Source organism: Chionomys nivalis, chromosome 1 (assembly GCF_950005125.1).
Source record: "Chionomys nivalis chromosome 1, mChiNiv1.1, whole genome shotgun sequence".
NCBI classification, from domain to species: domain Eukaryota; kingdom Metazoa; phylum Chordata; class Mammalia; order Rodentia; family Cricetidae; genus Chionomys; species Chionomys nivalis.
Genome location: NC_080086.1, coordinates 173,605,030 through 173,632,985, shown reverse-complemented (window position 1 = coordinate 173,632,985; position 27,956 = coordinate 173,605,030). Strand labels below are relative to the sequence as shown.

Here is a 27,956-nt window from a genome sequence, read left to right as displayed (position 1 = left end):
AACACAGAAAGGTCATTGTTGTTTAGATACAAATATCCAAAAAGGATACTAGGCTTAAATTGCTAAAGTAGCTACTAGTAAGAGCTGGAAAACACTGAGAAAAAGAAACCCTGCCCTCAATAACCATAAACAAATCAATAAATAAAAAATAAAGAGTCCACAATAAAACATTTTGCCAGGTGATGGTGGTACACGTCTTTAGTCCCAGCACTCTGGAGGCAAAGGCAGGCAGATTTCTTAAGTTCCAGATCAGCCTAGGCTAAAGAGTGAGTTCCAGGATAGCCAGGGCTACAAAGAGAAACCCTGTCTCAAAAAACAAAACCAAAAATCCCCCAAACCAACCCAACAAAATAGCCTGGAGGAGTAGAGGGACAGAAAACTGTAATTAGGACATTACTATGTGATGGGGGAAAAATCTATTTTCAATAAAAGAAAAAAAATACTTGGGGGTGGGGAGCCAGTGTTATTCAGAACAAGCACTGTATCAGTCTATAAAAAATAAAAAAAAACCTTGAAGTCCACTAGCACCTCCCATATCAAAAAGGTTGATAAGGATGTGGAGAAATTAAAACGCTGTGCACACCTAGAGGAAATATAAGTAATGAAGGTACTCTGGAAAATAATGTGGCTGTTCAAAAAAATTCTTTTTCCTTTCTTTTTTTCCCCAAGTACAATAGTTTCCAGTCTAGCATAAACGCAAAAGGAATGAAAGCATGGTCTCAAAGAGTATTTGCATATCCATTTTTCTCTTGTTTTTTTGAGTGAGGGATCACTATGTAGCCCTGGCTGGCCTGGAACTTGCTAAGTAGACCAGGCTCACAGAGATCCTCCTGTTTCTGGCTTGTGGATACTGGGATTAAAGGTTTGTATCACCATATTGAGCTCACACATCCATGTTTTAGGAGCTATGTGTAATAATGGTATCCATGTTTATGATAATATTATTTATACCATCATGATTCACAGTAGACAAGAAGAGAAGCAACCTTAAATATACACAAACAGAAAAATAAATAAAACAGGGCATATACATGGCTAATGCTGACTGTCAACTTGACAGAGTCTAGAATCACCTGAGACAAACCTCTGGGCATGTGTGTAAAGGAGTTTCTAAAACTGTGTTAACTAAGGAGGGAAAATCTATTCTAAATAAATGTAGCTGAATACAAGAGAAATCCAGCTAACTACTAGTGCTCATCTCTTCCTGCTTCCTGAGTACAAATGAGATGTGCCTCCTGAGCTCCTACACCTTAACTCCCTTCCAGATCCTCCAGAGCTAGAATTACAGGTGGGTTGAGCTGCCACCGATGGTTCTGAACCCGCCAGACTCTCAGAACACATGTATCTTATCCTGATACCACTCTGTCTGCCTCTGCTTCCTGGTTACCATAAGATGAGCAGCTTTGTTCTATGTCCTTCCAACATGACGTTCCTTTCTCATTATGGCCAAAAATTTTAAGAAGTAAAAGCATGTGTCACCATGTCTGAATTGTATGATTTTCTCATCTATCACATGTACTTCTTTTTTAATGACTATTTACTAGTGCAGACATATAATGAATTATTTAACCATTGTCTATTGATAGATAATTTTATTTCCATGTTGTTTTTTTTCTTCTGACATTATCACCCTGGCTACAGCACTCATTCTTTGGCTTACACATCATCCCATAAGTATATGAATAAAAGACTGTACTGAAGGTTTAGCCAAATTTTAAATCCAAAATCCAAATCAAGTAACTGTCATGAATACTATGTAGAGACCATAATGTCTCACACAGACTTTGATTCAAGGTTACATTTAGAAAACAACACTGTATTTTTATTTTTGAGGTTTTAATACTGAAAAACTGAAAACCCATTTCCTAATAGGAGCAATAAAAGGTATGAGTACTTTAATGACTATAAGACAGTAACTAGGAAGACAGTCACATTACATTTAAATTAAGATATAATGTACCGTAAATGACTCATGAGCCTAAAACATCTCAGAAATGTTTTATTTGCACAGTATTAAAACTTTAAAATTTCAAAAGAATCTGAGTGTTTTTAGGTTGGGGCATTGTGGTAGTCTGAATGTAATCGGCCCCCATAAGCTCAGGGAGTGACACTATTAGAAGGAGTGGGTATGACCTTGATTAGAAATGACGTCTCTGTGGGGGTGAGCGTTGAGGTCTTATATGCCCAAGCCATGCTCAGTGTCTCTACTTCCTGTTGCCTTCTGATCAAGATGAAGCCAGCACCATGTCTGCGTGCATGCTTCCATGCTCCCCTCCATGATAACACGAAGCGTAAGCAAGCCAGCCCTAATCAAATGCTGTGACCCTGGTGTCTTCACAGCACTAGAAACCCCAGCTAAACAGGCACTATAGTTGATTAACTGAAGGCCACACATCACTTGTAAGGCATGCTGAAGTTGCCACCCGCTGACTTTTTATGCCGATTCATGAAAAGCAAGTGTAAGCAGTTACTTTTGTCTTCCTTTCACAAGGCCCCAGCACCACTCACCTAGTGACTTGCTTGTGAAAATCTGTAAGCTGTTTATGCGTCGCCGTGACGGCCCCCACAGCTGTCTCCTTTGGCAGGCCTTTCAAGGAGTTCTCCAGCCACCGACAGAAGGTCTGTACAGAGAAATTAGATGCGAGTTTCAAAAGGAATAAGACCTGGCACCTACAGAGTCGGGCCAAATAAGATTAACAAAATAGTATCCCAGGCCTTCAAATGTTCTGGGTTGAACAAAACAAAAGCAGGTCTATCTTCTCTTCAGAGGGACAGAGGATAGCCATTCTTGTAAGTGAAGTCTCTTCTGGATGAGACTCTTGGTCTGTTCCTGACATTAATATATTTATTTAAAAAAATTACTAGGTGTCAGAAAACTCTTGAGATCAAATAACTTAAAGATCAAAAGCAATTTAAAATAAACAACTGGAAATCAGAAAGACCAAGGAAGGTGTTGCTAGCATGTTCCTACAGTCTAACTTTGAGAAGACAGAAAGAAGCTTGGAAAAGATCAAATCAAATGATGAAGAAATGAAAAACACCTATGGATATTACAGACAAGCAAGGTATAATTGAAAATATTGATACTGACTGTCCCACAACAGCTTAATTTTTTTTTATTTTATTGTATGTGTATGTAGGGTGAGTATATTGCCTGCATAAATGTCTGTGTATCACACAGTGCAGTGACTGTGGGGCCAGAAGAGGTGCTAGATCTCCTGGAACTGGAATTGCTGAGGGTTGAGAGTCACCATGTGGGTAGTGGGAATCAAACCCAGGTCAGGAGAAAAATTAGCCAGTTTTCTTAACTGCTGAGCCATCTCTGCAGTCCACAATGCGTGGCTTACATAGCCAGGTATGAAGACACAAGCCTTTAACCCAAGCACTTGGGAGATGGATGCAGGAGGACTGAGAATTTCTGGCCAGTCTGGAATACATAGGGAATTCCAGACTAGCTGAGGCTATATAGTCAGATCCTGTCTTAAGAAAAATAAAAAACAAATCAAACATCAACAAGACACAGACACACACCCTCTCTGTACACACTCACACTCTCTCTTTTTGCTTTGTTTCTGTAATATGAACTAAACACAAACCCTCAGCTAACCTAAAATTCACTATGTAACTAGGCTTGCATCAAACCTGTGGTCCTCCTGTCTCTAGCTCCCAAGTGCTTAGATCAGCTGGGATCAGTGTGTGTCATGTACCTGTGTTTTTAAAGCAATAAAGCAGATAGAAAAATAAGGAACTCAGAATTAACTAAATGAGAATTTTCTCCTTTACAAGTTTTCAAAATAGTACCATGGCCTAAATGGACCTCCTACTCTAGGTATCTATATAAATTTTTTTTATTATAATTATGAATTGTGATACTTAATTAGAAACATGCTAAAATTGCAGTTAACTAAACCTGAGTTGCTTAAACCATGTACTTTAAAGGTTCCTTTAGACACTTATTAAACTGGTAGTGATCAAAAACACTTCTTTTTTAAGACACATGCATGTGCACACACACACACACTCGCACATGCACACACAAATGCATGCACCCTTTTTATACTTGTACTGCTATTTCTTGGGGAAAGAGTCAGGGATATATAATTTCTGGGTCAGGTGATATAGAAACCATATCAGAAAGCATCGAGAATCAGGATTTTAAAGTCATCCTGCCGAGGGACTGTATTAATTCAGTTTCCTTGTAATATCTACCTATGAACTGAACAAATAAATAACTGAACTATAGTACAATTATGCATTTTTATTACTTATTTATTGGTTCTGGAAGATAGTTCATTTTGGGCCCTACTGTGTATTTTCATAAACGGCTTATAAATTAACATTAAAAATTAGAAAACATATTTTTCAAAATAATTTACAGGGTATTTATACCGTGTCACTATGCTCAAAGCTCTGACATGGTAGCTGGAGATATGACTCCTTATTAAGAATTTGCTTCTCTTGCAGAGGACTATGGTTTGGCTCCCAGTCCTCAAGTGACAGCTCACAACTGTCTATTCCTCTAGTTCCAAGGGAAGCAATGCCCTCTTCTGGCCCCTGCAGGTACTACGCACATGTGCTGTAAACATATATGCAGGCATTCATACACACATAAGAAAATCTCTTATTTTTATATAGTAGGCATAATATCATTTATGATTACATAGCTAGTACTGAAACTACTTGAGGAAGCGAGGGTCATTTGACTGCAGTATCTGTCACCCACTGAGCATGAGGGTTGAAATAACCTGTGCATTATTACATACCCTTATAAAATGTCCAAGGCTAGGGTACAGACAAGTAGTATACCACATCTTTAGCATGTATGAGCAGTTCCACCACTCCAAGTTGAATGGAAAAAGGACCCAGTCAAATCTAGGTGTGTATACTATGGTTTACTTCTAATACTTGTATCCCTACAGAAACTCTAGTTAAATAAGCACCAAGGATCAATGTCATCCAGTATAGAGTCCAGAGTGATTGTACATTTCTTGAATAATATGCATCTGGGTATAACTAATATATAAGTATCTCTTTTCCAGGCAGTGTTGATGGACACATGCCTTTTATTCCAGCACTCAGAAGGTAGAAACAGGTGGATCTCTGTGAGTTCAAGGCCAGCCTCATCTACAGAGTTCCAGGATAGGCTCCAAAGCTACAGAGAAACCCTGTCTCAAACAACCCCCCCCAACCCAAAGTATCTCTCACAAATGAATAGATTTCCCATGGACTAGACACAAGTGAATCCAAAGCTTAGTACACACTTCTGGTGATATTACAAACCTCAAGAATCCAATAAGGAATTACTAGCTTTCAATGGGCCCCTTGACTTACAAATTAAGCTTAGTGATATGTCTAAATTTGGTTTCAAGGACATATACAATAGAGCTGGTTCAAACTGAGGGCCAGTTTCAAGGAACCAAAGCTTATTAGGTTTGGGAACTGCGAGAACAGGCACCTTATGAAAGAAACTTACCGGTCTGTCAACCTGCATGATCTCCCAGAGCACCTCAGCCACATCTGGTAAGGTGTAAGGGGGCAGACAGAAGCAGCAAGTGTGGAGCAGCTGGCTTACAAGCTGCTGTCCAAGCTGGTTCATCACCTGTCCAATCAGTTCCTTACGCAATTCAAAATCCTCTTCGTGCTGTAAGACAATAGGAGCATACACTAGGAACCAGGGTTGTGCAGTATGCAGCACTTAGCACAGATGGCTGACATCCAGAGGTTAGTAACTTGGTCAGTGACTGATCCCCTATGGTACAGGTCAACTAAAACAAACCAAGTACACAAAAGAGACAGAAAAAAGCCACACACACACACACACACACACACACACAAAGGCATGTTTATACTCACATCATTTGCTACTCCTGTGTGGATGAGGTCTCGTAGGAACCTCATGACACTGCAGTTGGCATCTCGGTGGTCCAAGGTGGTAGACGCAATGGCCCACTGTAAGATGGGGATGACTACTTGGCTTCTCAGTAAGGTGACAGGGCTACGCTGAATAAATCTGGTATGTGAGGAGAAGTCAGGTATTAACAACAACATTAGGCTACAAAAGCTGCCAAGATAAAGGATAAAAACCATGGAAACAGTAAAAGCTATCGGGTGCTGGGAACTCTAGGGAAGGAGGGTTAAAATAGAGCACAGAAGACTTCTAGTAAGATCACAGCGGTAACCACTCCTTAGACCCTTCTCAGAACCCAGAGCGCAAAAATATCAGAAGTGAATGCTAATGTCCACTCTAGAGTCTGTGTTTCAAAAGCAAGTGTAGGAGAATGGATTTTCGTAAATGGACCATTCTGGAGGAGAATGCTGATAAAAGGGGAGGTGTGTATGCGCGTGCGTGCGGGGACAAAAAAGGGACAGGGAACCATACTTTTCACTGAATTTTGCTGGGAACTTGAAGTTATTCTTTCTCAATTTCAACTCAATGAGATCTGGAATTACCTGGGAGACAGGCCTCTGGGAATGCCTGTAGGGGTTATCCTGATAAGGGTAACTGAGGTGGGAAGGATACTTGTTTTGGGCGGTCCCATTCTTTTTTTTTTTTTTAATATTTATTCATTCATAATATATATATATAAGCCGGGCGATGGTGGCACACGCCTTTAATCCCAGCACTCGGGAGGCAGAGGCAGGCGGATCTCTGTGAGTTCGAGACCAGCCTGGTCTACAGAGTTAGTTCCAGGACAGGCTCCAAAGCCACAGAGAAACCCTGTCTCGAAAAACCAAAAAAAAAAAAAAAAAAATATATATATATATATATATAAAATATTCTGTGTTCATGTATGCCTACAGGTCAGAAGAGGACACCAGACCTCTTTACAGATGGTTGTGAGCTACCATGTGGTTGCTGGGAATTGAACTCAGGACCTCTGAAGAGCAGGAAATGCTCTTAACTGCTGAGCCACCTCTCTAGCCCTTGGGCGGTCCCATTCTTTGGGTTGGGATCTTAAGCTGCATAAAAAGGAGAAAGTCAGCCTAGCGCAGCTGCTTCAAGCTCCTACTGCTGTAACTTCCCCACTGTGACAGACTAAAGTGTTAGATTGTAATCAAAAGAAAACCCTTTCTTCCTTAAGCTGCCAGACAGGGTATTTCATCACAGAAAGAGGAAAATTAATTAGCAGTCAGACGAAGTTGGACATGGTGGTGCACATCATTAATTCCGGCAGGCAGATTTCAGCCAGACTAGTCTACATAGTGAGCTTTCAGGACAGTCAGGGACATGAAGGGAGACTCTGTCTATAAAATAAACAAACAAAAACTAGGAATCACTGGTTCTATCTTAAGGATGTTCAGTTTCTTCAAGAAGTAGAGTGGAGCAGGAAACAATGAGAGCAGCATGAGACAGTAACACTACTGGGGATTACCTGTGTGTGCTGGCTAGTTCATGTCAACTTGGCACAAGCTAGAGCCTTCTGAATAGAGGGAGTCTCAGCTGAGAAAATGCCTCCATAAGATCAGGCTCTAGGCAAGCCCGTAAAGCATTTTCTTAATTAATGATTGATGTGGGAGGGCCCAGCCTATGGAGGGTGGGTTCAACCCTTGCCTAACAGTCTTGGGTTCTATAGGAAAGCAGGCTGAGCAAGCTAGTAAGCACCCTCCACGGCCTCTACATCAGCTCCTGCCTCCAGGTTCCTGCCCTCACTGCTTTTGATAATAACTGTTATATGGAACTGTGAGTGAAATAAACCTTTCCTCCCAAAGTTGCTTTTGGTCAGTGTTTCATCATAGTAATAATAACCACGAAGACATTGGGTAAGCACTATTTTATTTTCATTTGATAGTGGGCACTGAGCTTGGAGTCTCCACTGAGACACATTCCTAGCCTGCCCAAGTACATTTTTATGTTGTGCACATTCCTTCCATGTTCCCACCTAATACCCCCTCACCTCTGCACATAGGGCAGTTCATAAAAAGGCTATGAATCATTAAACTACTTTTCTTGATGACCTCATTTTATAGAGAAGGAAATAATAAAATGTCAGATGGCAAAATTAGGCAGTGACAAGAGATGAGCAATTAACATTAAAAAGTCCTGTTCTTCAGAAGGACTTACCGGGTGGCTAACCTGAATAGGTCATCTACAGTGTCGGGGTGATTTTGGAGGCCATTCTGCTGTTCTAGGAGCTGAAAAGTGGGAATGCATAGTGCCTAGAACAAAACAGTAATTTTTAAAACAAATGCTTAAACATAAACGTCAATATTTAGACTTGCCAAACATAGCAAACACAAGCAGAAGCACGTAGGAAATGACAAGATTGTGACAGACAGAACAGAAAAAGAACTCTTGACCAATTCAAAGAACAAGCTTATATGTTTAAGAGAGAGAGAGAGAGAGAGAGAAGAAGAGAAAAGATCAAAAAGTCACCTATTAGGGACTGAGGAAGGAGTCAGCTCAGTAGGGAAGAGCACCTGCTATGCTAGCGTGAGGAACTGAGTTTGGATCTCCAGTGCCTGCATAAAGAGCCCGATGTGCCTGTAACGTCAATTTTTTTTTTTTGGGGGGGGGGGTTAGACAGGCAGATGCTAAGAGCTTACTAGCCAGCTGGCCTTGTGGAAAAAGCTTCTGCTTCAGTGAGAGACCCTATCTCAAGGCAATAGACAGAAAGCAGGAGAAAGACACCTGATGCTCTATTCTTGTCTCCAAATGTATATATATACAACTATATACTGATGTGTGTATATCACACACACAATACACTTAACACATACACAGAAGACATTTAAGGGACAAAAGTACATATTTCAGTTGATGCAACAAACTGATTATGTCTCATCCCCACTTAAAATCTTTTTACTTTGGAAGATAGTGTCACAGAACTCCTGAAACTGGAGTCACAGTATATATACCAAGGTTGGTCTCAAACTCACAGTAATCCTCTTGCTTCAGATCCCTGAATAATGAGAATATAGGCATGCACCATCATATTTGAATCTTTCATGGAATGTTTAAAAACGAATCTGTTTGTTTATGAATGTGGAGGTCAGATGACAACCCTAGGTCTGGATCCTTTGTTGTTTCTCTGTCGCATGTGCCATCCAAGTCTGAGAGCTTCAATTTCCACAGGAACCATGAGATTATAGATGCTTACACCACTGTATCTGATGGAAATTACTGGCTCTGAGAATTCAAACTCAAATCCCTATGTTTTTGAAGAAAGCACTTTACCTAGTGAGCTATCTCTTCAGCTCCTTGTTGATTTTAGGCCAGGCTGGCTATGAACTCAAGAGATTCGCCCGTCTCTGGAGTGATGGGATTAAAGGCGTGCACCATCACCACCTGACTCTACTCTTTATATTTTTGAGACAAGATTTGGTTATGTAGCTCAGACTGGCTTTCAACTCACAAAATGCCTATAGACACGAAATACCATACTTGGCACGGAATTAGAAATAGGATTGTTTTATGTGTAGGAGTATTTTGCCTGCATGTTACGTGTGTACACCATCTGCATGTCTAGTGTATTTGGAGGTCAGAGGTCCAGATCCCCTGGAACTGGAGCAATGGACAGCTGAAAGCCACTTCATGGGTGCTGGAATCGAATTCAGGTCCTCTGCAAGAAGAGCAAGCGCCCATCCCAGCATTAGGGAAGACTTTATGTATTGCACTAGATGTGGTCGAGTCATCAAACCTGGTATCTGAGTTTCATCTTCTGGGCCCACATGATGGAAGAAAAGAATCAACTCCTTAGCTGTCCTCTGACTTCCACACTCTGTGGTGATATATGTACCCCACACCCCAACAAATGCAGTAAGAAATTAAAAAGCCAGGCATAGTGGTATAAGCTTTTAACCTCAGGACTTAGAAGGTAGAGGCATGCAGATCTCCGTGAATTTGAGACCAACCTGGTCTACATAGTGAGTTCCAGGACATAGTGAGACCCTGTCTAAAATAAATAAATAGAAGAAAATAAAAACAATCACCAAGTGTCTACCTCCCCGACATTAGAAAATCAATATGCCATGGCTGTGATAAGAATAAAGACACAGCAAAGGTCCCCAGGCCCATAAAGCCTGGCATATTCTCCCCAGGAAAAACACACCTGGAGCATGTCTAATAATCCCTGCCGACAGCCTTCTTCCATGCCGTACTCATCCACAAGGATACTGCCAAGGTACAGGAAACAGGAATGCTGATGTACACGGTACACATTCACCATCTGCAAGAAGAAACTACCCAGTCAACTCATCCCTCACCCCTCAGAAAGAATCTGGAGTATCAACAATCTATCTGCAGGAAGAAAATCAGATGGGGCTTCTCTCTCTTTTTTAAAAGATTTGTTTATTTACTATGTATACAGTATTCTGCCTGCATGTATGCCTGCAAGTCATAAGAGGGCGCCAGATCTCATTATAAATGTCTGTGAATCACCATGCAATTGCTGGTGGATTGAATTCAGGAACTCTGGAAGAGCAGCCAGTGTTCTTAACCTCTGAGCCATCTCTCCAGCCCCTGGGGCTTTTCTCTTTAAGGCAAAGTTTTACAGTTTATTGGCAATACTTTCTGAAACACAAGGCTCAACTTAATTTTCAAGTTTTCTTTTTTTAAATCTCTCTAAAAGATATATTTATTCTTGTAACAGTGTTCTGTCCTCATATACACCTGCTGCAGGCCAGAAGAGGGAACCAGATCTCATTACAGATCGTTGTGAGCCACCATGTGGTTGTTGGGAATTGAACTCAGGACATCTAAAGAGCAACCAGTGCTCTTAACCTCTGAGCCATCTCTCCAGTCCACAAGTTTTCTTTTTAAAGAGTTCTTTCATGCCTTTGACTAGTTTCCTTCTGAAGACAATGTTGAAAGAACTGTCAAATACTTCAAACTACATACAAGCAATTTAGTACTTGGGGTAGTAGTATTTCCAAAATATAGCCTCACTGTCTAGGATTAAAGGTCTGCACCAACTATGCCCAACCCTCATTTTTCTTTTATTTTGGTTAAGGGACACACTGTAAAAGTGTAGTCTCATTGGCATAGTCAATGTTTTAACTCTAATTTGACAGTGTAGCACAAAAATACCCCCCAACCTCCCCAAAGATTAAATGTGCTATATTGACACAGGAGGCTAACATAACACAAATTACTTAATGATCTAAGGATAAGTGTTTCATGTAGGTCTAAATGCTACTACTTCAAATCACACCACCACAATTACCAATCTTAATGATTAAAAGAAAAAAAAATTGGGACCAGGAAGGTGACTCATGGATAAAAGCACAAGCATTAGGATCATCAGAGTTCAGATCCCCAGTACCCATGTAAAAGTTGGGAAGGTGGGATGGACACTTGCAATTTGAATACTTGAGAGGCAGACAAGGCACACCTAGAGCAAGCTTGCTACCTCGCTAGAACAGCCAGATCTCCAGGTTCAGGGAGAGATCACACCCCAACAAGAAATTTAGAATTTGATTGAGGAAGACACTCTTTGTTAACTCTGGACAGCACTCTCCCTACATACATGCATGTATACTACCCCTTGGGGGAAAAGGAAAGAATCACATCCTTTTTTGACAAATAGAAGAGACCCATGTGAAAAGCAAAATATAGTCAAGATAGAACAAAATCTTGCTGGTTCAAGAAACAGCAAGTTTGATTTGTTTCATTGTCCCCAAAGACATTAATTTACATGTTTACCGCTGACACATAGTCTGAGAACGAGCTCTTCACAGGATCTTAGCCAGTCTAGTCAGACTGCTGCTACACAAGCTCCTTCTCTATGGACAACATACGTACTTCATGTACTTATTTATTAAAATGTATTTTCCTTTCTAAATCAATCAATCAATCAATCAATCAAAACGGCTTCATTTCATCAACAGAGTTTTTGCGCTGAAGGTTTAGTTGTGTACACAGCATGTCCCTCAAGGAAAACTTACCTGTGTGACTAGTGGCTGTAGAAGGGCTGCGGACCCTTTGCCTACACAACGAACAGCAAAGCGCAGGCATCTGCAACAACGTTCTACAATCCGATTGTCAGCTCGGTGTTTATTTAGAGTCTCAGACAAAACTGGCCATATCTGAATCAAAAGTTAAAATATGAGAAAGAAAGCATATCAACTAATAGCTGAGAAAATAATCCTAAATTGGTAATATCTGATTTGTTTTAAACTAAGTAGTTATTATTAGTCTTACACCATAGATTGGCCTTCAAAGCTATGACAATCTTCCACATCAGCCTCCCGAGTTACTGGGATTACTGCATACATTATTACACCTGTCTGACTTGGACAGGATTTTCTTTATGGTAGTACGCACGGCCTGATTCAGCAAGTATGTATACAGATGTGCACAGGTTCATATATTACACATTACTAAAACCCAATTGCTTCTTGAGAGAAACACAGTGACTCGTTAGAACAAGACCACCAACTCTATAAAAATCAGATACCCATTTTCCTAAATTTCAGAATTCCTCAGTGAAGATAAAAAAGAATTTCAGAGGAAAAAAAATCTTTAAAGGTAGCTTTAGGAAAGCAGAAAACACACAAAAGAACTGGGGATATAAATAGTTATCGGCTACACTGAAAAATTAAGGATATCTAGTATTTATGTAACCTCCAAAATTTGCAATGCACTTCTAGAAACCATGACTTTGGCTATAGAGATGATTCATCAGTAAAGACACTTGCCACCCAAATTTATGACGTGAATTAAATCCCTGGGCAACACAGAATACAGAGAACCAACTCCTGCAGGTTGTGCTCTGACCTATGTGCCCTGCGAGTACATGTGCACAAATACACAATTTATAAAATAAGAAAGAAACTAACAAATAAAACCCCATATCTCTTGATCCTCATATTATTCTGAGTGGATAAAGTACAAGGGAGTATTTTTTTGTTGTTTTTTGTTTTTCGAGACAGGGTTTCTCTGTAGCTTTAGTGCCCATCCCGGAACTAGCTCTTGTAGACCAGGCTGGCCTCGAACTCCCAGAGATCCGCCTGCCTCTGCCTCCCGAGTGCTGGGATTAAAGGCGTGCGCCACCACCGCCCAGCACAAGGGAATATTATACTGAGGGAAAGCTAACGTCACTTACTTTGTCACAATATTAGGCTACGACTGATTAAACCTCTTAGCAATCAGTTAATCTTAGAATTTCTACCTCTTACCATGCCAACAAATTAAATCTCACTATGAACATGTGAAATCAGTGTCTCCTCAATACAGCTCCTCAAAGGGAAAAGAAAAAAGCATCCATTAGTACTTACTTCCTGTATGACTTTTTGGCATGGATGAGTCTGTCCATTTTCTACAATAGGATTGGTGTGCCTGGGAAAAGATAATAGCCCCAAATAGTGAAAGATAAATTTAACTAAGAACCCAGACCTCGCTCTGCTCATAAAATCAGGTGGTAGAGTCATTTACTTACACCAACACAGTTTTCTTCTAGCCCATTTCAAGTAAAACAAACATACTTTAAGCCACCCCCCATACACAAACATCAAACTGCCACTAAGGCAGTTCTACTAGAACAAGGAAATTTCATGAAACTCTGGTTATATGGGCTGCAGGGCAGGCTCTACTACTTTTTCTACTATTTCTCTTTATAAACCTAAATGTGTTTGTTTCCACATTAATAAAAATACATACAACCTACCCTGAGCATTAAAACAAAGTTCAGCCAGGTGTGATGATTCACACCTTTGATCCCAGCACTTGGGAGACAGAGGCAGGCAGGATCTCTGAGTTCAAGGCCAGCCTGGTCTACAGAGTGAGTTCCAGGACAGGCAACGCTATAAAGAAACTGCCTTGTGGAGTGGGGAGGAAGCTATTAGCAGGCTCTCACAGCTATGAAGGGAAAAGTGTTGCATCAAGTCACTTGATAGTAATAACTAATAAACAAAAACAATGCCTGGCATAGGCTTCTTCTACACAACTATGCAACTAATTACTCTGATACTCTAATTGCCCATGAGCCTAATAAACATATAAGCTATACAACTCAGCCAAGATCAAGTTTTGGTCACCATTACTCAATCATCTTTTTAATCATGGCTCCTCTTGAATGCAAAGGACTTATTTCATCCAGCATTGAAGAGACTTTATTAATTTTTGGATATATATAATATATACCAATGATCCCGAAGAGTATTGTCTCTGTAACAGCAGGAAGAAACAACAATATCACTACAGAACTTAAGAGAAATGTCAACTGTTTACATGTTACTAAAGATCCAATGAATCAAGATACCTCGGTGGACGGGAGCTAACAATCTGTTTTCAAAGAGTTTCAAGGTGATTCTGGTACACACTAGCTTGAGAACCACCAAAATAATAACCAAAGTGATGGGGATGATGGTGGTGTGTGTTTGTATGTAGCAAGGCAGGGTCAGAGACAGGATCTTCTTATGTAGCCTAGGCTGGCCTCAGCTTGCTGTGTAGTAAGCATGACCTTCAACTTCTTATCGTCCAGCCTCCACCTTCCTAGAACTGGGATTACAGGTTTGTACCATCACTATTGGCTTGCTTATTCTGGTGTTTCATTTGTGTTTTTATTTTAACTCTAGGAGTCCAAACCTCCCTTCTTACCTAAATATTACCGCCAGGCGATCTAAGAACACAGTGGGATCTGAAGATAAGCCATTGCTGGGTTCCTGAGACAACAGCTGAAGAAACAGACATTAACACACATAGACCTTTAGCGAATACTGCAGCAGACATTCTTATATATCAACCTTTGCCTCAACTTCTGCTTATCTCAAGAAGAGCTGAAAAACTACTCAAATGGTACAAATTTCTTATTTGCAGGCTACTTTCTTCCATCTTGTGCCCTGGATTAGACTGCATATTAGTGTATTCACTATGTAATCACTTGAGAGGATAAAATATCATTTGATTTTTTTCTCTATTAATCTATGATTAAGATGTCTCTAATAGAAACTGTACATTGTTATTTTATACTTAATATATGTAACATTTATATTTAGCTAAAAAATATTTAAGATTATGAGTAAATCTGAGTGAATATATATGTATACTGTATATAAGCCTGGTGCCCAAGAAGGCCAGAAGAGGATGCTAAGAACTGAACCTAGGTCTTCTATAAGAACACCAAGTGCTCTTAACTTCTGAGCTATCTCTCCAGTTCTTATATGCAGTATTTAAAAAAACATTTGCCAGGAGGTTGGTGGCACACGCCTTTAATCCCAGCACTAGCGAGGCAGAGGCAGTCGGATCTCTGTGAGTTTGAGGCGAGCCTGGTCTACAAGAGCTAGTTCCAATGTTACAGAGAAACCCTGTCGCAACAAACAAACAAAAACAAAGAAAAAACACAATTAAGTCTGGGGTGGGCAGAGTGTCGAGTGGAAGTCCAGAACAAGTAGTGAGAATCAGTTTTTTCCTTCTACCATGTGGGTTCTGGGGATCAAATTTAGATCCTCAAGCTTGGTGGCCAGCACCCTGGACCCACTGAACCCTCTTCCCAGGTCAGTTTTGTTTTAAGTTTTAGACAAAGTCTTCCGATGTATAGGTAGCCCAGGTTAGCTTCTGCCTCAGCACTCAACTACTGGGATTATAGGTATGTGTCACCATACCAAACTTATATTTAGTTTTATATAAGATAAAGTGTTAAGATTATTGCTTCTTTAAAGCATGTTTTAAAAGCAAACTGTCTCTCATTCTCTTTTCTAAAATTCCTTAAATACTGCTAGCCGTATAGATCATTACAGATGAACTTCAGGACCATTATGGCAAGTTCTAAAACTTCCATTAGTAAGTCTATCATTATTGCACTAGAAATGCAACTGGAGAAGAGCCGACAGCTTTAAAGTGTTCTTCAACAAAATATGGTAGACTAGAGATTTTCTGTTCCTCAAACAGGCTTACTAAGTAACTGAGGCTGGCCTTGAACTCATGATCCTCTTGTCTCAATCTTCCCCACCCAGAGTTGGGATTATAGGTGTGTGCCAATACTCCTGGTTTCTAGGTTTCTAGAATATGGTTGGTTTTACTTCCTGGACCTGCTTTTCACACTGGACCTTCTAAATTGTTATCACCAATATAGAGAATCTACTGTCTCCCACCCCCACAGGGTTTCTCTGTACAGCCCTGGCTGTCCTGGAATTCCTCAGTAAACCAGGTTGGCATTGAATTCAAAGAACCACCTTTCTCTACCTCCTGAGTGCTGGGATTAAAGGCATGAACCACTAAACTATCACCCTGAGAATCTACTAATTTTTAAATAATCATGTGACACATAAACAATGTTTTGGTCAATGAGAGACCACGTGTATAAAGTCACTTTACAAGATTATAATGGACCTGAAAAAGTTAACACTGATTTCACAGCTACTCAAACAGCAGTGTGCAGTGTTTACTCCTGTATTTGTGATGTTTCTATACTACTATTACTGCTACATTGGCTTTGTTTGTTTATTTGAAGAGCGTGTCACTATTTAGTCTGGGATGCCTGAAATTCACTACACAGTCTCAAAGTCCTGATCTTACTGAATTGACCTCTCAAGTGCAAGGGATACCATGCCTGACCTTACCATTATTTTAAATGTACCACATACTCAGGAAAAAGAAATTGCTATGGTAGCAGCAGCCCTTATATGCCCAGTGTTTGCTATGTCTCTTGACTTGCATCAAGAAGTCATTTGATGATCAAATGACTGATCTTCTGGGTTTGTATAATAGTCAAATGTTTGATACCTACAAAATGCCTAACAATGCTTTTCTCAGACTGTTCCTTGATGTAAATTAATGTCCAACTGCATATTTTCTAGGATGCAAATACAATTACTAATTTTAATGAATTTCAGTTAATTGTCTTGCCTTTTAAACATATAACTAACTTGTATACAGGAATTGTACTTTTTATTTCTGAACATATATAAGTACATATTTGTTTAATTCCTTATTTGGGCTCACCTTTTTCAGTGCCATAACCTGAACAGAGCACAGCTCACTAAGACATTCAGTAATCTTATCCAAAGGGAGTCTTGCTAGGACAAGAGCTGTTCCTGAAAAACAAAATGACTCAAGTGAAGAGCGTAAAGGCTGAACTGAGGTAAATTAGTTGATCTATATTACAAAAATTAACAGAATTCTTTTTAAAATATCAGTATTGTTTTTAAAAATATAGCTTTCTTGTGTGTTTGTTTAGAAGAATTCAGGCTGATTTTCACATTGATATAACACATCATTCATTTCTTCTCAGCAGCAAACACGAATGTGTTGTCTCTACCCCAAGTCTATAATTACACTATACATACTGCAAAGCAGTGTGAATTAATTTGATAGGCTTAAGTTTTGCTAAGAAAAGAATGTATGAACACATATTGGAAATTTCCCCTGAACAGAAAAGCAACTTTTGCCATTACTAAGAACATTATAACTAAAAAACTTCAAAAAACCCTTAAGATAACCACAAGTAATGGTTGAGAGGAGACTGTTACTAACCTTTTAGCAAACCCACAGCAGCTTCGGGAGACAACATGAAAGAATCAAGGGAGTGGGCAATTTCTAGGAGTCCATTAAAGTGCTGAGCCATATGATCCCGACAGACTGAACAAATGTTATGAATGGCTTTGGCTGCAGCAGAAGCCAGAGGCTTTTCACACAGGCCTTTCATCAAATAGCCCAATACAGGGTCTACGAAATAAAAGAAAAATACAGATTATACATCATACTCAAGAAAAGTATATACTTTGTTGCAACAAAGGTCGGTATATTTTTCAAAAGTAACCCATAAATGAAATATAAGTTACCCTTGGTTTAAAAAAAAAAATTCAGCAGGTGGTAACACACACCTTTAATCCTAGCACTTGGGAGGCAGAGGCAGACTGATCTCTGTGAGTGTGAAGCCAGTCTGGTCTATGTAATGAATTCCAGAACAGCCAGGGCTACATAGCTCATGAGATCTTGTCTCAAAAGAATCAACAAGGGGCTGGAGAGATGCCTGAGTAGTTAAGAGCACTGGCTGCTCTTCCAGAAGACCCAGGTTCAATTCCCAGCACCCATGTGGCAGCTCACAACTGTCTGTAGAACAGTCCAGTTCAAGGGGATCCAACAACCTCACATAGGCAAACATGGAAGCAAAATACCAATGCATTTAAAATAAAAATGTTAAAAGAACCAATAAAACAAAACAACCCACAGATTTGGAGGTGATCTCACTGATGCTCTGTCAGGAAGCCCTGAGTTCCATTCACTTCAGCTTTCAATTTTTTCTTCATTGTAGTTAACTGTTCCTTTGAACCCCACAGAATCAGGCAGCAGTTTGAAAACCATTGACCGTGAGCCCAAGGGATGGCTTAGCCTTAGGAGTGTGCACTACTCTTCCCAAGACCTCAGTTCAGTTTCAAACACCTAGAGTGGCTTACAACTGCCTGTAACTCCAGCTCCAGATGGATCTGATGCCTCTGGCCTCCACAGACACTTGCACTCCTATGCACACATCCCCACTGTTGCATATACTTTAAAAGAACAACATTCAAATACAATTACGTATGTGTGCATATGTATACGAATGTTCACAGGTAGCTCCACAGTTGGTGTTAGTGTCCCTCTATCACTCTATTTATAGAGGAAGGGGCTCTTACCTGAACACACGGCTTGCTGACGGTTTTACTAGCCAGCCCGCCCTGGAGACCGCCTCTGTCTCACTAATGCTGGGATTTCTGTTGCCCATTTCACCTGTCCAGTTTCTAAGGGGACCTAGATTCCCGCCAAACTTGCAGGGCAAGTGCTTTACCCACTAAACCATGTCCCAAATCCCATCGGTAGCACTTCTAAATGAAATTAATTGACTACTATGATTTTATCAAATGTAACTGCTCCAACAACCTTGACTGCAAAAGTTATTTCTAGAGTTGATGCTATTCTTCTTTTCCCTTTTATAAAATCAGATTTTTTTTAAAGAAAGGAAAGATGATTTTTAAAGAAAGGAAATATTAGATGTGCTATATGATCATAAGATCATTTTCATGGTTACCATGAAAAAACAAACAAAACTTAAGGAATCAAAAGATACTGTGTCAAAAACCAATTAAAAGAGTTATCTTGAAGTGAGAATGTGGCTCAGTGGTAGGATGCTTAGCTAGTGTAACTGTGGCCCTGGAATTGATCCTCTGTACTATAAAATTAATTTCTAACACAACCTACCATAGTCTATCCTTTTCCCCAAAGGCCCCAAGCCTGTTCAGTTAAATACTCAGAAGATGGAGAATTGGAAATGATAGCTCAAACAACTCCAACATTGTAGGCTTTGACTCTCAAATAACATCAGCAGTTATTCCCAACACAGCAATTTGTTTATTGCTGATGTACAAATCTGAATGAAATACTGCAAGCAGGGACTGAACTTTGCTGCTTATTGGACACGACAAACAATGACCCCACTTTTGCTTCCTGGTAGAAGGTTGCACACACACCATAGGAATTTTGAAAATATTATGGAATGGCATGCTCCACTTGCTAAGTAGCTTGGTAATAACTAAGCACACCTATCATAGGATCCATGCACAAAAGTGAGAAAAAAAACATGTACTTATTTTGGTGTGTGTGTGTGTGTGGTGTGGTTTTTCAAAACTGGGTTTCTCTGTATAACAGCCCTGGCTGTCCTGGAACTACTCTCTCTGTAGAGTAGCTGGCCTTGAACTCAGAGCCCGGCTTGCCACTGCCTCCCAAGTGTTCACCACCACACTTAGCTACTGGTTTACTTTTTGTGGCAAATACTTTAGTCATTAAAACCAGATTATTTGCAAACATTCACAAAATTGGGAACATGCTGGGCGATGGTGGCGCACGCCTTTAATCCCAGCACTCGGGAGGCAGAGGCAGGCGGATCTCTGTGAGTTCAAGACCGGCCTGGTCTACAGAGTAGTTCCAGGACAGGCTCCAAAGCCACAGAGAAACCCTGTCTCGAAAAACCAACCAAAACAAAACAAAACAAACAAACAAACAAAAAAACAAAGTTGGGAACACATAAAATACTCAGAATGAATAGTTTTAAATATTGGGAGTTTGATTACATATTTCTCTGGACAAATTTTGTTGTTGTTGTTTTCCTTGGATCTCAGTGCATTCATTTGCAAAATAAGGGTGTTGGGATAAATGATTCCAACTTTAACTCCAACTCTCAAGATTCATTTTATTTTATTTTTTATTTTTTTTATTTTTTTTTAGGTTTTTCAAGACAGGGTACAGCATAAAGTTTTGTTTTTGTTTCGAGACAGGGTTTCTCTGTAGCTTTGGAACTAGCTCTTGTAGACCAGGCTGGCCTCAAACTCACAGAGATCTGCCTGCCTGTCTCCCAAGTACTGGGATTAAAGGTGTGCACCACCACCACCCAGTTTATTTTAATTTATTTTTATTTTGAATAATTATTAGTTTAGATTTAAAAAAATCTACTTATGGGGCTGGAGAGATGGCTCAGTGGTTAAGAGCACTGCCTGCTCTTCAGAAGCCCTGAGTTCAATTCCCAGCACTCACACGGTGGCTCACTCATCTGGTGTCCTCTTCTGGCCTGCAAGCCAGACAGAACACTGCATACATAATAAATAAATAAATCTTTAAAAAAATCTACTTAACAGATAAACCCCCTACTTTCCTTTAGTTGGTGTTAGAAGGACAGCCTGATTAGCTAACACATTTACCAAAGACCATCAGAGACAGAAATGTCTGTGCTTAATTTAAGAAAAGTATGAAGTAGTCCAGCCCTCTGGAAGCCTAACAAATGTTCACACTAAGCAACTTACATAAATAACAATGTGCTTATTCTATGAGAAGTAAGAAAACAAGTGCAAAAGAAAAGAGACAGCTCAAGTGATGGCAGCAGAGGCAGAACCCACACTCACCCAGGAACTGAGGGTTCCGGTCAACCACTTCACTCATCTCACCAACCAGCTCGATGCTGGTGTACCGCACAGCCATATGGACAGTCTCTGGGAGACGGACAACTCCCTCTAGTACCTCCACAAGTGTAGGATTGTTCTCCCTGCCGACAGAAAGCAAGTACTTATAGTTACTGTCTATAGGGTACTATTCTGGCCAAGCAATAGGCAGCAGTGAAACTTCACATTGTAAAAAGGGCATCTAAGTAAATAATAACTATTCAACGAAAGAGCAGAACATTTTCATACAAGGACTTTGGCTTCTTTCTTTCTTAAGGTGCTAAGAATATGCTCTACCACTGAGGCACATTCTCCAGTCCTGAACATTTCCTAATACTTCAAAAAGTGACAAAAGATAGAAATTAAAGATAACAATATTCCAGAAGAAGTGCACTGCTCCTTCTGAATGACATGAAAGTATCTAGATATGAGCTAGCAAACAGAGGAGTTTGCAATTGGAAAGGCAGATGTCATGATGGTGACAGTCATCTTTTAAAGAACCTAGTTCATTTAGTCCCCTATCTGCAGCACCTAGAACAGTGCCTGGCACATAGTGGGCACTCAGGAAATATTGTTTAATACTTAAGCGAATGAATGAATGACAATCATAGACCACTTCTATTAGCTGTTATCCTCCAAAGGATTTCTTATGGCTGGATACTGGAAACTTTGAAAAGGAAAGTACAGGTGAACCAGTTCACTAAGTGAAAGAATCCAAGAAAACAGGAGCAGGGGCCATTAAGATGCCCTGATTTGGAACATGAGGGGAAATTTAAATCAATCAAACACTTTCCACAGTTCTGTGAATTTACCACCCTCATCCTCCTACTAAACTGGATTTAAAACATAGAATGGAAGATGTTCCCAGTTAGAATTTCATCCAGAAATGAAGATGTTTAAAATGAAGATATCTAGGATTATAGCATGACTATCACCTGCCAATTACTAGGCTTATCACATCCTTTAAATGGACTAAAAAAAAAAAAAAACAAAACAAAATGAAAACCTGTAATCATATGTTGGCTTGAAGAGAGGATAAACAAGTAATTATTCTCTCATTGATGCTTTAGACTGGACACTTTACCAGTTATGGGAGACTATCTACCTATCCCTTTTTCAAATCAATACCTATTGGGTATAATAGTAACCCTCAGACCACCAGAGAAGGCTCTAAAAGACACCAAATGGGTTAAGAGCAAATGCTATAGTAAGCAATTAAGAAGCAGAACTTCTATTAGAAAAAAGAAAAATAGGCCTAATCATTTCCTTAAGCATTTCTTAGGTTGAAAACACATCTAGGAGCTCGCAGACCAGGCCCAGAAAGGCAGCTAAGAAGAAGCACTGTGCCTTTAACAGGTGCCCCTCCATCTGTCTTGGCTGCCTTCCAATCACAGTCCTAAATAGAGCCAGAGTGTAAGTGCCAATCAAAATCCCACATAACTGGACAAAATCATTATATCAGTGTATAAACTCAGGACACAAGCAAACTCTGCTTAAGAACCTTTCCATAAATTTAATTTTCATGCTAACCAATTAGCAATTGCAGTTCAAATAATTTAAAATTTTCAATGGCAATAGCAAAAGTAACAACTGTCCTTTAAGTTCTCTATTTTTAAGTAAAATGGCACCAATGCTCTGCCTCTGAAACCCATAGATTCTCTAAGATTGAGAAGAGAACAATGTAATGAAACAGCTTAGCTAAGGTCACAAGAACAGGAGACCCAAATTAATGCCAAACAATGTAACACTCTAACAAACTCCTTGATACACTGTCACAAAGGAGCCACTGAGGGGAAAAAAAAAACCAGCATTCTATTTCTAGGATCAATAGTAAAAGAAGTTTAACTCTAGGAAACATATTAAAATATGGCATCAGCAATGCAGGTCATCCTGCACTAGACTAAAGCTGTAAGACTAGACAGCAGCATAGAAGTTGTAAGACTTTCCAATAATATACCATACAGAAACATGGTGTAAATCTCCTTTCTTTTGATATTTAAGAGTTCCCAGCAAAAGACTTATTAGACACTCACGGATCAACACTCTTTGCTATAGCAGCCATGATAAAGAGAACCGCTTCTGTCACCTCCCAGGGTGGGTTGCCTTCTTTCAGAGTAGAATACAACTAGAGAAGAAGAGGTGGATTATGGAGCCATTAAAAGAAAACAGAATTCCAAACACAAACAAAACAAAAAATGTTAGTTCAAAGAAATCCGGCTCTTTTTTTCTAAACCCAATTATCTCTCAGAGCCACCCAAGAACAGTACTTTCATATTTGGATTCTTGCTGTTTAAAAGGAACTACGATTTTAGTGCCTAAAATAAACATATTTAGAACCCCAAGACTTTCCAAAAAATGAGAATCATGGGGAAAATGTTAAACATTAATGGGTGTCTGGTGGTCTTGACAGCACATCAATAGGTAAATGTTCTTTTTATTTTATTTTATTTTTTTTTTTTGAGACAGGGTTTCTCTGTAGCTTTGGTGCCTGTCCTGGAACTAGCTCTTATAGACCAGGCTAGCCTCGAACTCCCAGAGATCCGCCTGCCTCTGCCTCCGCCTCCCGAGTACTGGGATTAAAGGCGTGCGCCACCACTACCCGGCTAGGTAAACGTTCTTAAAGCACACATCCTGCATGTGCATCTGCTTTATAAATTATTGGCTGCACCAACAGTAGTACAAGGTAAAGTGCTGGAAGGAAACTAACTGCTCAGAAGGCTCTATACAGTAGCACATCCAAGCACTTATTGTTTTTCTTTTGGTTTTTTAAGCAGGGTTTCTTTGTGGCAGTGTTGGAACTCGCTCTGTAGACCAGGCTGGTCTCTAATTCAGAGATCCACCTGCCTCTGCTTTCTGAGAGCTGGGATTAAAGGCGTGTGCCACCATCATCCTGCCAAAAAACACATCTTTTAAAAAAGCAAACCTAGCAGAATACTTAGTGATGTTCTGGTTCTTAATTTACCAGATCATATATATGTGTGGAACATCACTTGCTATTAGGCCAAGTAAAATGTTTATAGTCAAAAATAAATAACTGAAAACAAAACAAATTAAATTTCTACAGTCAGAAGAGATACTACAAAGGAAAGCAAAACAAGAACAAAAAACCTCTTTCCTTTCATTTTTGCCAAAGAACATTTTCTGGACCTGGTGCTCCACAGAACACATCTTGGTAACACTGACAGTTTATATAATTTTTAAGCTTAAATCAAAGACAAGAGTCAGTGAGAAAAGAGTTGAAATCTGAGTATAGGTCATCTGCCCACTGAATCTGCTTCCTAAAATTCTCCAAATCTGTATAGTAGATTCAAAAAACAAGCCTTGCAATGAAAAGTTGTAATTTACTGAATATTTCCTGGGCAAAATTATATAAAAGTTTGATATATAAAATGGGTGTCAAGTCCTCCCCATTTTTTTTTTTTAGTAAGTTTGGTATTGCTACAACACAGCATCCAAGCAGTCACATCAGGGCTCATTAAAGCATGATCCAGCAATAACTAACAACACCTGAAACTATTCTAATATTAAGTGATGTGGAATGATGATGATTGCAAACTTACACGGTAAAATGTCACTCAAAATGATCGCCAGGAAACCACAGGACTATGACTCTCTCTCAAGTCTATCTACCTCTGGGATAAAGCTGCACAAAAATCTAACTGTGGACCAAGGAAATACGACATAACTATTTAAATAGTTGTTAGGATTAAAGCAGGAAAACCTGCCCATTTTTTTCCAGTGGGATTCAAATCCCTATAAGTTTCCTGGAGACTTCCATATTTATTAGCTGTACACTTGGAATGGCTCTCATTAGTAAGAATAATAGAGGAAATCATAACTGAATTTATCTATCCACTACAACCGGTTTATCAGACCCTAAATGAACATTGCTACTATATGCCAGGCAATGTGCTAGGCACCTACATTATCTACTATCTCATTTAGCCACCAAGCTTGGGAGAGGGGGGAGATGGAACATTTACAGAAGATATAGAAGCAAGATAAACACAATCAATGCAATCAGTAAAACTGACTCAAGAATCTCCAAATGGACTTACCTGGGCAAAACATTCCATAGATCCAATCAAGAAAATCAGGTCCTTCACCAGGTCTGACACTCTCATTCGAAACTCCCCAAAGTCATCAGTCTCTTCAGGAACTCCCTCCTGAAATTCAAAACCATGTATCATCTGTTTAATAAAACTCACTGGTTCACCATGCACAAAACTCAAGTCCAAATGGATCAAAGACCTCAACATAAAACCAGCCACACTGAACCTTATAAAAGAGAAAATGGGAAACACACTTTGGCACAGGAGACCAATTCCTAAATATAACCCCTAAATACAACCCCAGCAGCACAGACACTGAGAGAAAGAATTCATAAATAGGACCTCTTGAAACTGAAAAGCTTCTGTAAAGCAAAGGACATGGTCAAACAAGACAAAACAACAGCCTACAGAATGGGAAAAGATTCTCACTAACCCCACATCAGACCCCACATCAGAAGTCTGATCTCCAAAATATACAAAGAACTCAAGAAATTGGACACCAAAGTATCACATAATCCAATAAATGCAGTACAGACCTAAACAGAGAATTCTCAACAGAGGAATCTAAAATGGCTGAAAGACACTTAAGGAAATGTTCAACATCCTTAGTCATCAGGGAAATGCAAATCAAAACAACTCTGAGATTCCATCTTATACCTGTCAAAATGGCCAAGATCAAAAACACTGATGACAACTTATGCTGGAGAAGTTGTGGGGAAAAGGGAACACTTCTGCATGCTGGTGGGAATGCAAACTGGTACAGCCCCTTTGGATGTCAATATGGTGATTTCTCAGAAAATTAGGAAACAACCTTCCTCAAGACCCAGTAATACCACTTTTGGGTATATATCCAAAGGATGCTCAATCATGCCACAAGAACATGTGCTTAACTATGGTCACAGCAGCTTTGTTTGTCATAGCCAGAACCTGGAAACAACCTAAATGCTCCTCAACCGAAGAATGGATAAGGAAAATGTGGTACATTTACACAATGTAGTACTACACAGCAGAAAAAAATAACGATAGCTTGAATTTAACAGGAAAATGGATGGAGCTAGAAAACATTATTTTGAGTGAGGTAACCCAGACACAGAAAGACAATTATCACATGTATTCACTCATAGATGGTTTTTAAACATAAAGCAAAGAAAGCCAGTCTACAAACCACAATCCCAGAGAACTTAGACAACAATGAGGACACTAAGAGAGACTTACATAGATCTAATCTACATGGGAAGTAGAAAGTAGAAAAAGACAAGATCTCCTGAGTAAATTAGGAGCATGGGGACCTCGGGGGAGGGTTGAAGGGAGGAAGAGAGAGGCAGGGAGGGGAGCAGAGAAAAATGTAGAACTCAATAAAAATCAATTTAAAAAAACATACATTAAAAAAAAAAACTCACTGGCACTGTCAATTCTCTGAGTAAAATCCATTAAGAAAAAGCTCTTCAGCAGTCAAATGCCAATAAGACAAGGTGCGAAATCACAACACTATGTTACCAGAACAGAAGGTCTCCTCAGGAGCTAGGTATGCTGAGTCAACACAGTCTACTCTCCACTTTACTATGAGAAACTCTTCTGTTTATGTATGTGACTATGTATCTTTATTTTGTTTTTTTAATTAAACATCTTGCTTGTTTACAAGAGTGACTGGAAAGAAGCTGTAAAAGGTGCCTATCTAGAGGTCAGCTCTTTATAATACTGAACAAATCTGAGGCTTTTTAAAAATATTAAACAAAACAAAAAACAACCATTATAACAATAACTTCACAAAGAGAAGTTTAGACTTTAAATCCTTTTTATCCCAAGGCTGGAGAGATGGCTTAGCAGTTAAGAGCACCACTGACTGCTCTTCCAGAGGTCCTGAGTTCAATTCCCATCAACCACATGGTGGCTCCCAGCCATACGTAATGAGATCTGGTGCCCTCTTTTGGCCTACAGGCAGGGTACTGCTTAAGTAAATAAATAATTAAAAAAAAAATCCTTTGTATCCCAATGAACTTCTCCAAATAAACGAGTTACCAACTAATTTTGAGAGGTTAAAGGCACCTTTGAAAACTTTGGGCTATGAACATTGTAGAACTTTAGTGCCACCAATAATTGCTCATCTAGCTCAGTCTCCTTGTTTTAGAATAAAGAAACTAAAAAGGAGAAATAATGAGGAAGTGATGGCTTTCCAGATGAAATAACGTATAAGATTCTACTTATAAACTATAAAGGACTATAAACTTTCAAGTGTGAAGAACATTTGCAAGGGAAATGATACCACAGAACTGGCACAGAACAGAGAATCCATTGACCAGAACAGCTCATGCGTGGTTTTTCAAGCAAATCGTGGTTACAATTAAGGATCAATCTTCAGTTTAGGAGAATTCAGAGATGAGCATGTCAAATTTCAATATAAGCAATTAAATGTACTCCAGGGCCTAGACTAAAGCCACCCAACAACCACCCAGAAGGTAAAAAAACTGAGGCATAATATGCAAAGACATTAAGCAAAGAAGGCAGTGGAAGAGCTTGCCAATGAAATATTTCATGCATCTAGTATATTTTCTTCTAAGCAAATGTATGCATTTTCTGTTAAATTATCAAATGATTATAAGTGATATAAAGAAAATGTATACACATGTGGAGGGAAATCAAAATTCTCAACTTCCTTACACAATTTTTTCACTTTTTTGTATTAATTTTTACCTAACCATATGTCCTACACTATTAAAAACACAGTATAAACTGAATGTGGTGGTGTAAACATGCAATTCCAGTAATCAGGAGGCTGACATAGATGAATTAAGAATTCAAAACTGGTCCCAACTACATATCAAAACACTGTCTCAAAAACACCAATAAGGCTAGGTGGGGTGGCACAATGCATTTAATCTCAGTGCTTCAAAGGCAGAGGCAGGTGGACCTCAAGTTGGGGCCAGCCTGGTCTAGATAGTAAGCTCTGGGCTAGCCAGCATATACATCGGACCCTGTCTCAAAGCAAAACAAAAAAAAAACCAAACAATCCACCAAGGAAATGGAATGTAGCTCAGTATGAGCAGTTGCTTAGAATGGTCA

The 27,956-nt window shown here is 39.5% G+C and overlaps 1 protein-coding gene across 2 annotated transcripts in view; it reads right to left on the bottom strand.

Moving 5' to 3' along the window:
* The window catches only part of Tnpo3 (transportin 3), a 79,891-nt gene that overhangs the window by 11,004 nt on the left and 40,931 nt on the right, over positions 1–27,956 (bottom strand). For both annotated transcript variants that reach the window (XM_057765982.1, XM_057765975.1), the window contains 13 exons: positions 24,903–25,010; positions 22,878–22,969; positions 20,809–20,948; positions 17,411–17,602; positions 16,880–16,971; positions 14,537–14,613; positions 13,216–13,276; positions 11,884–12,024; positions 10,050–10,166; positions 8,063–8,157; positions 5,854–6,010; positions 5,474–5,641; positions 2,509–2,621 (listed from right to left, as the gene is read on the bottom strand). In XM_057765982.1, the coding sequence (XP_057621965.1) occupies positions 2,509–2,621; positions 5,474–5,641; positions 5,854–6,010; positions 8,063–8,157; positions 10,050–10,166; positions 11,884–12,024; positions 13,216–13,276; positions 14,537–14,613; positions 16,880–16,971; positions 17,411–17,602; positions 20,809–20,948; positions 22,878–22,969; positions 24,903–25,010 (1,553 nt within the window). The remainder of the gene's footprint in view (positions 1–2,508; positions 2,622–5,473; positions 5,642–5,853; positions 6,011–8,062; positions 8,158–10,049; positions 10,167–11,883; positions 12,025–13,215; positions 13,277–14,536; positions 14,614–16,879; positions 16,972–17,410; positions 17,603–20,808; positions 20,949–22,877; positions 22,970–24,902; positions 25,011–27,956) is intronic.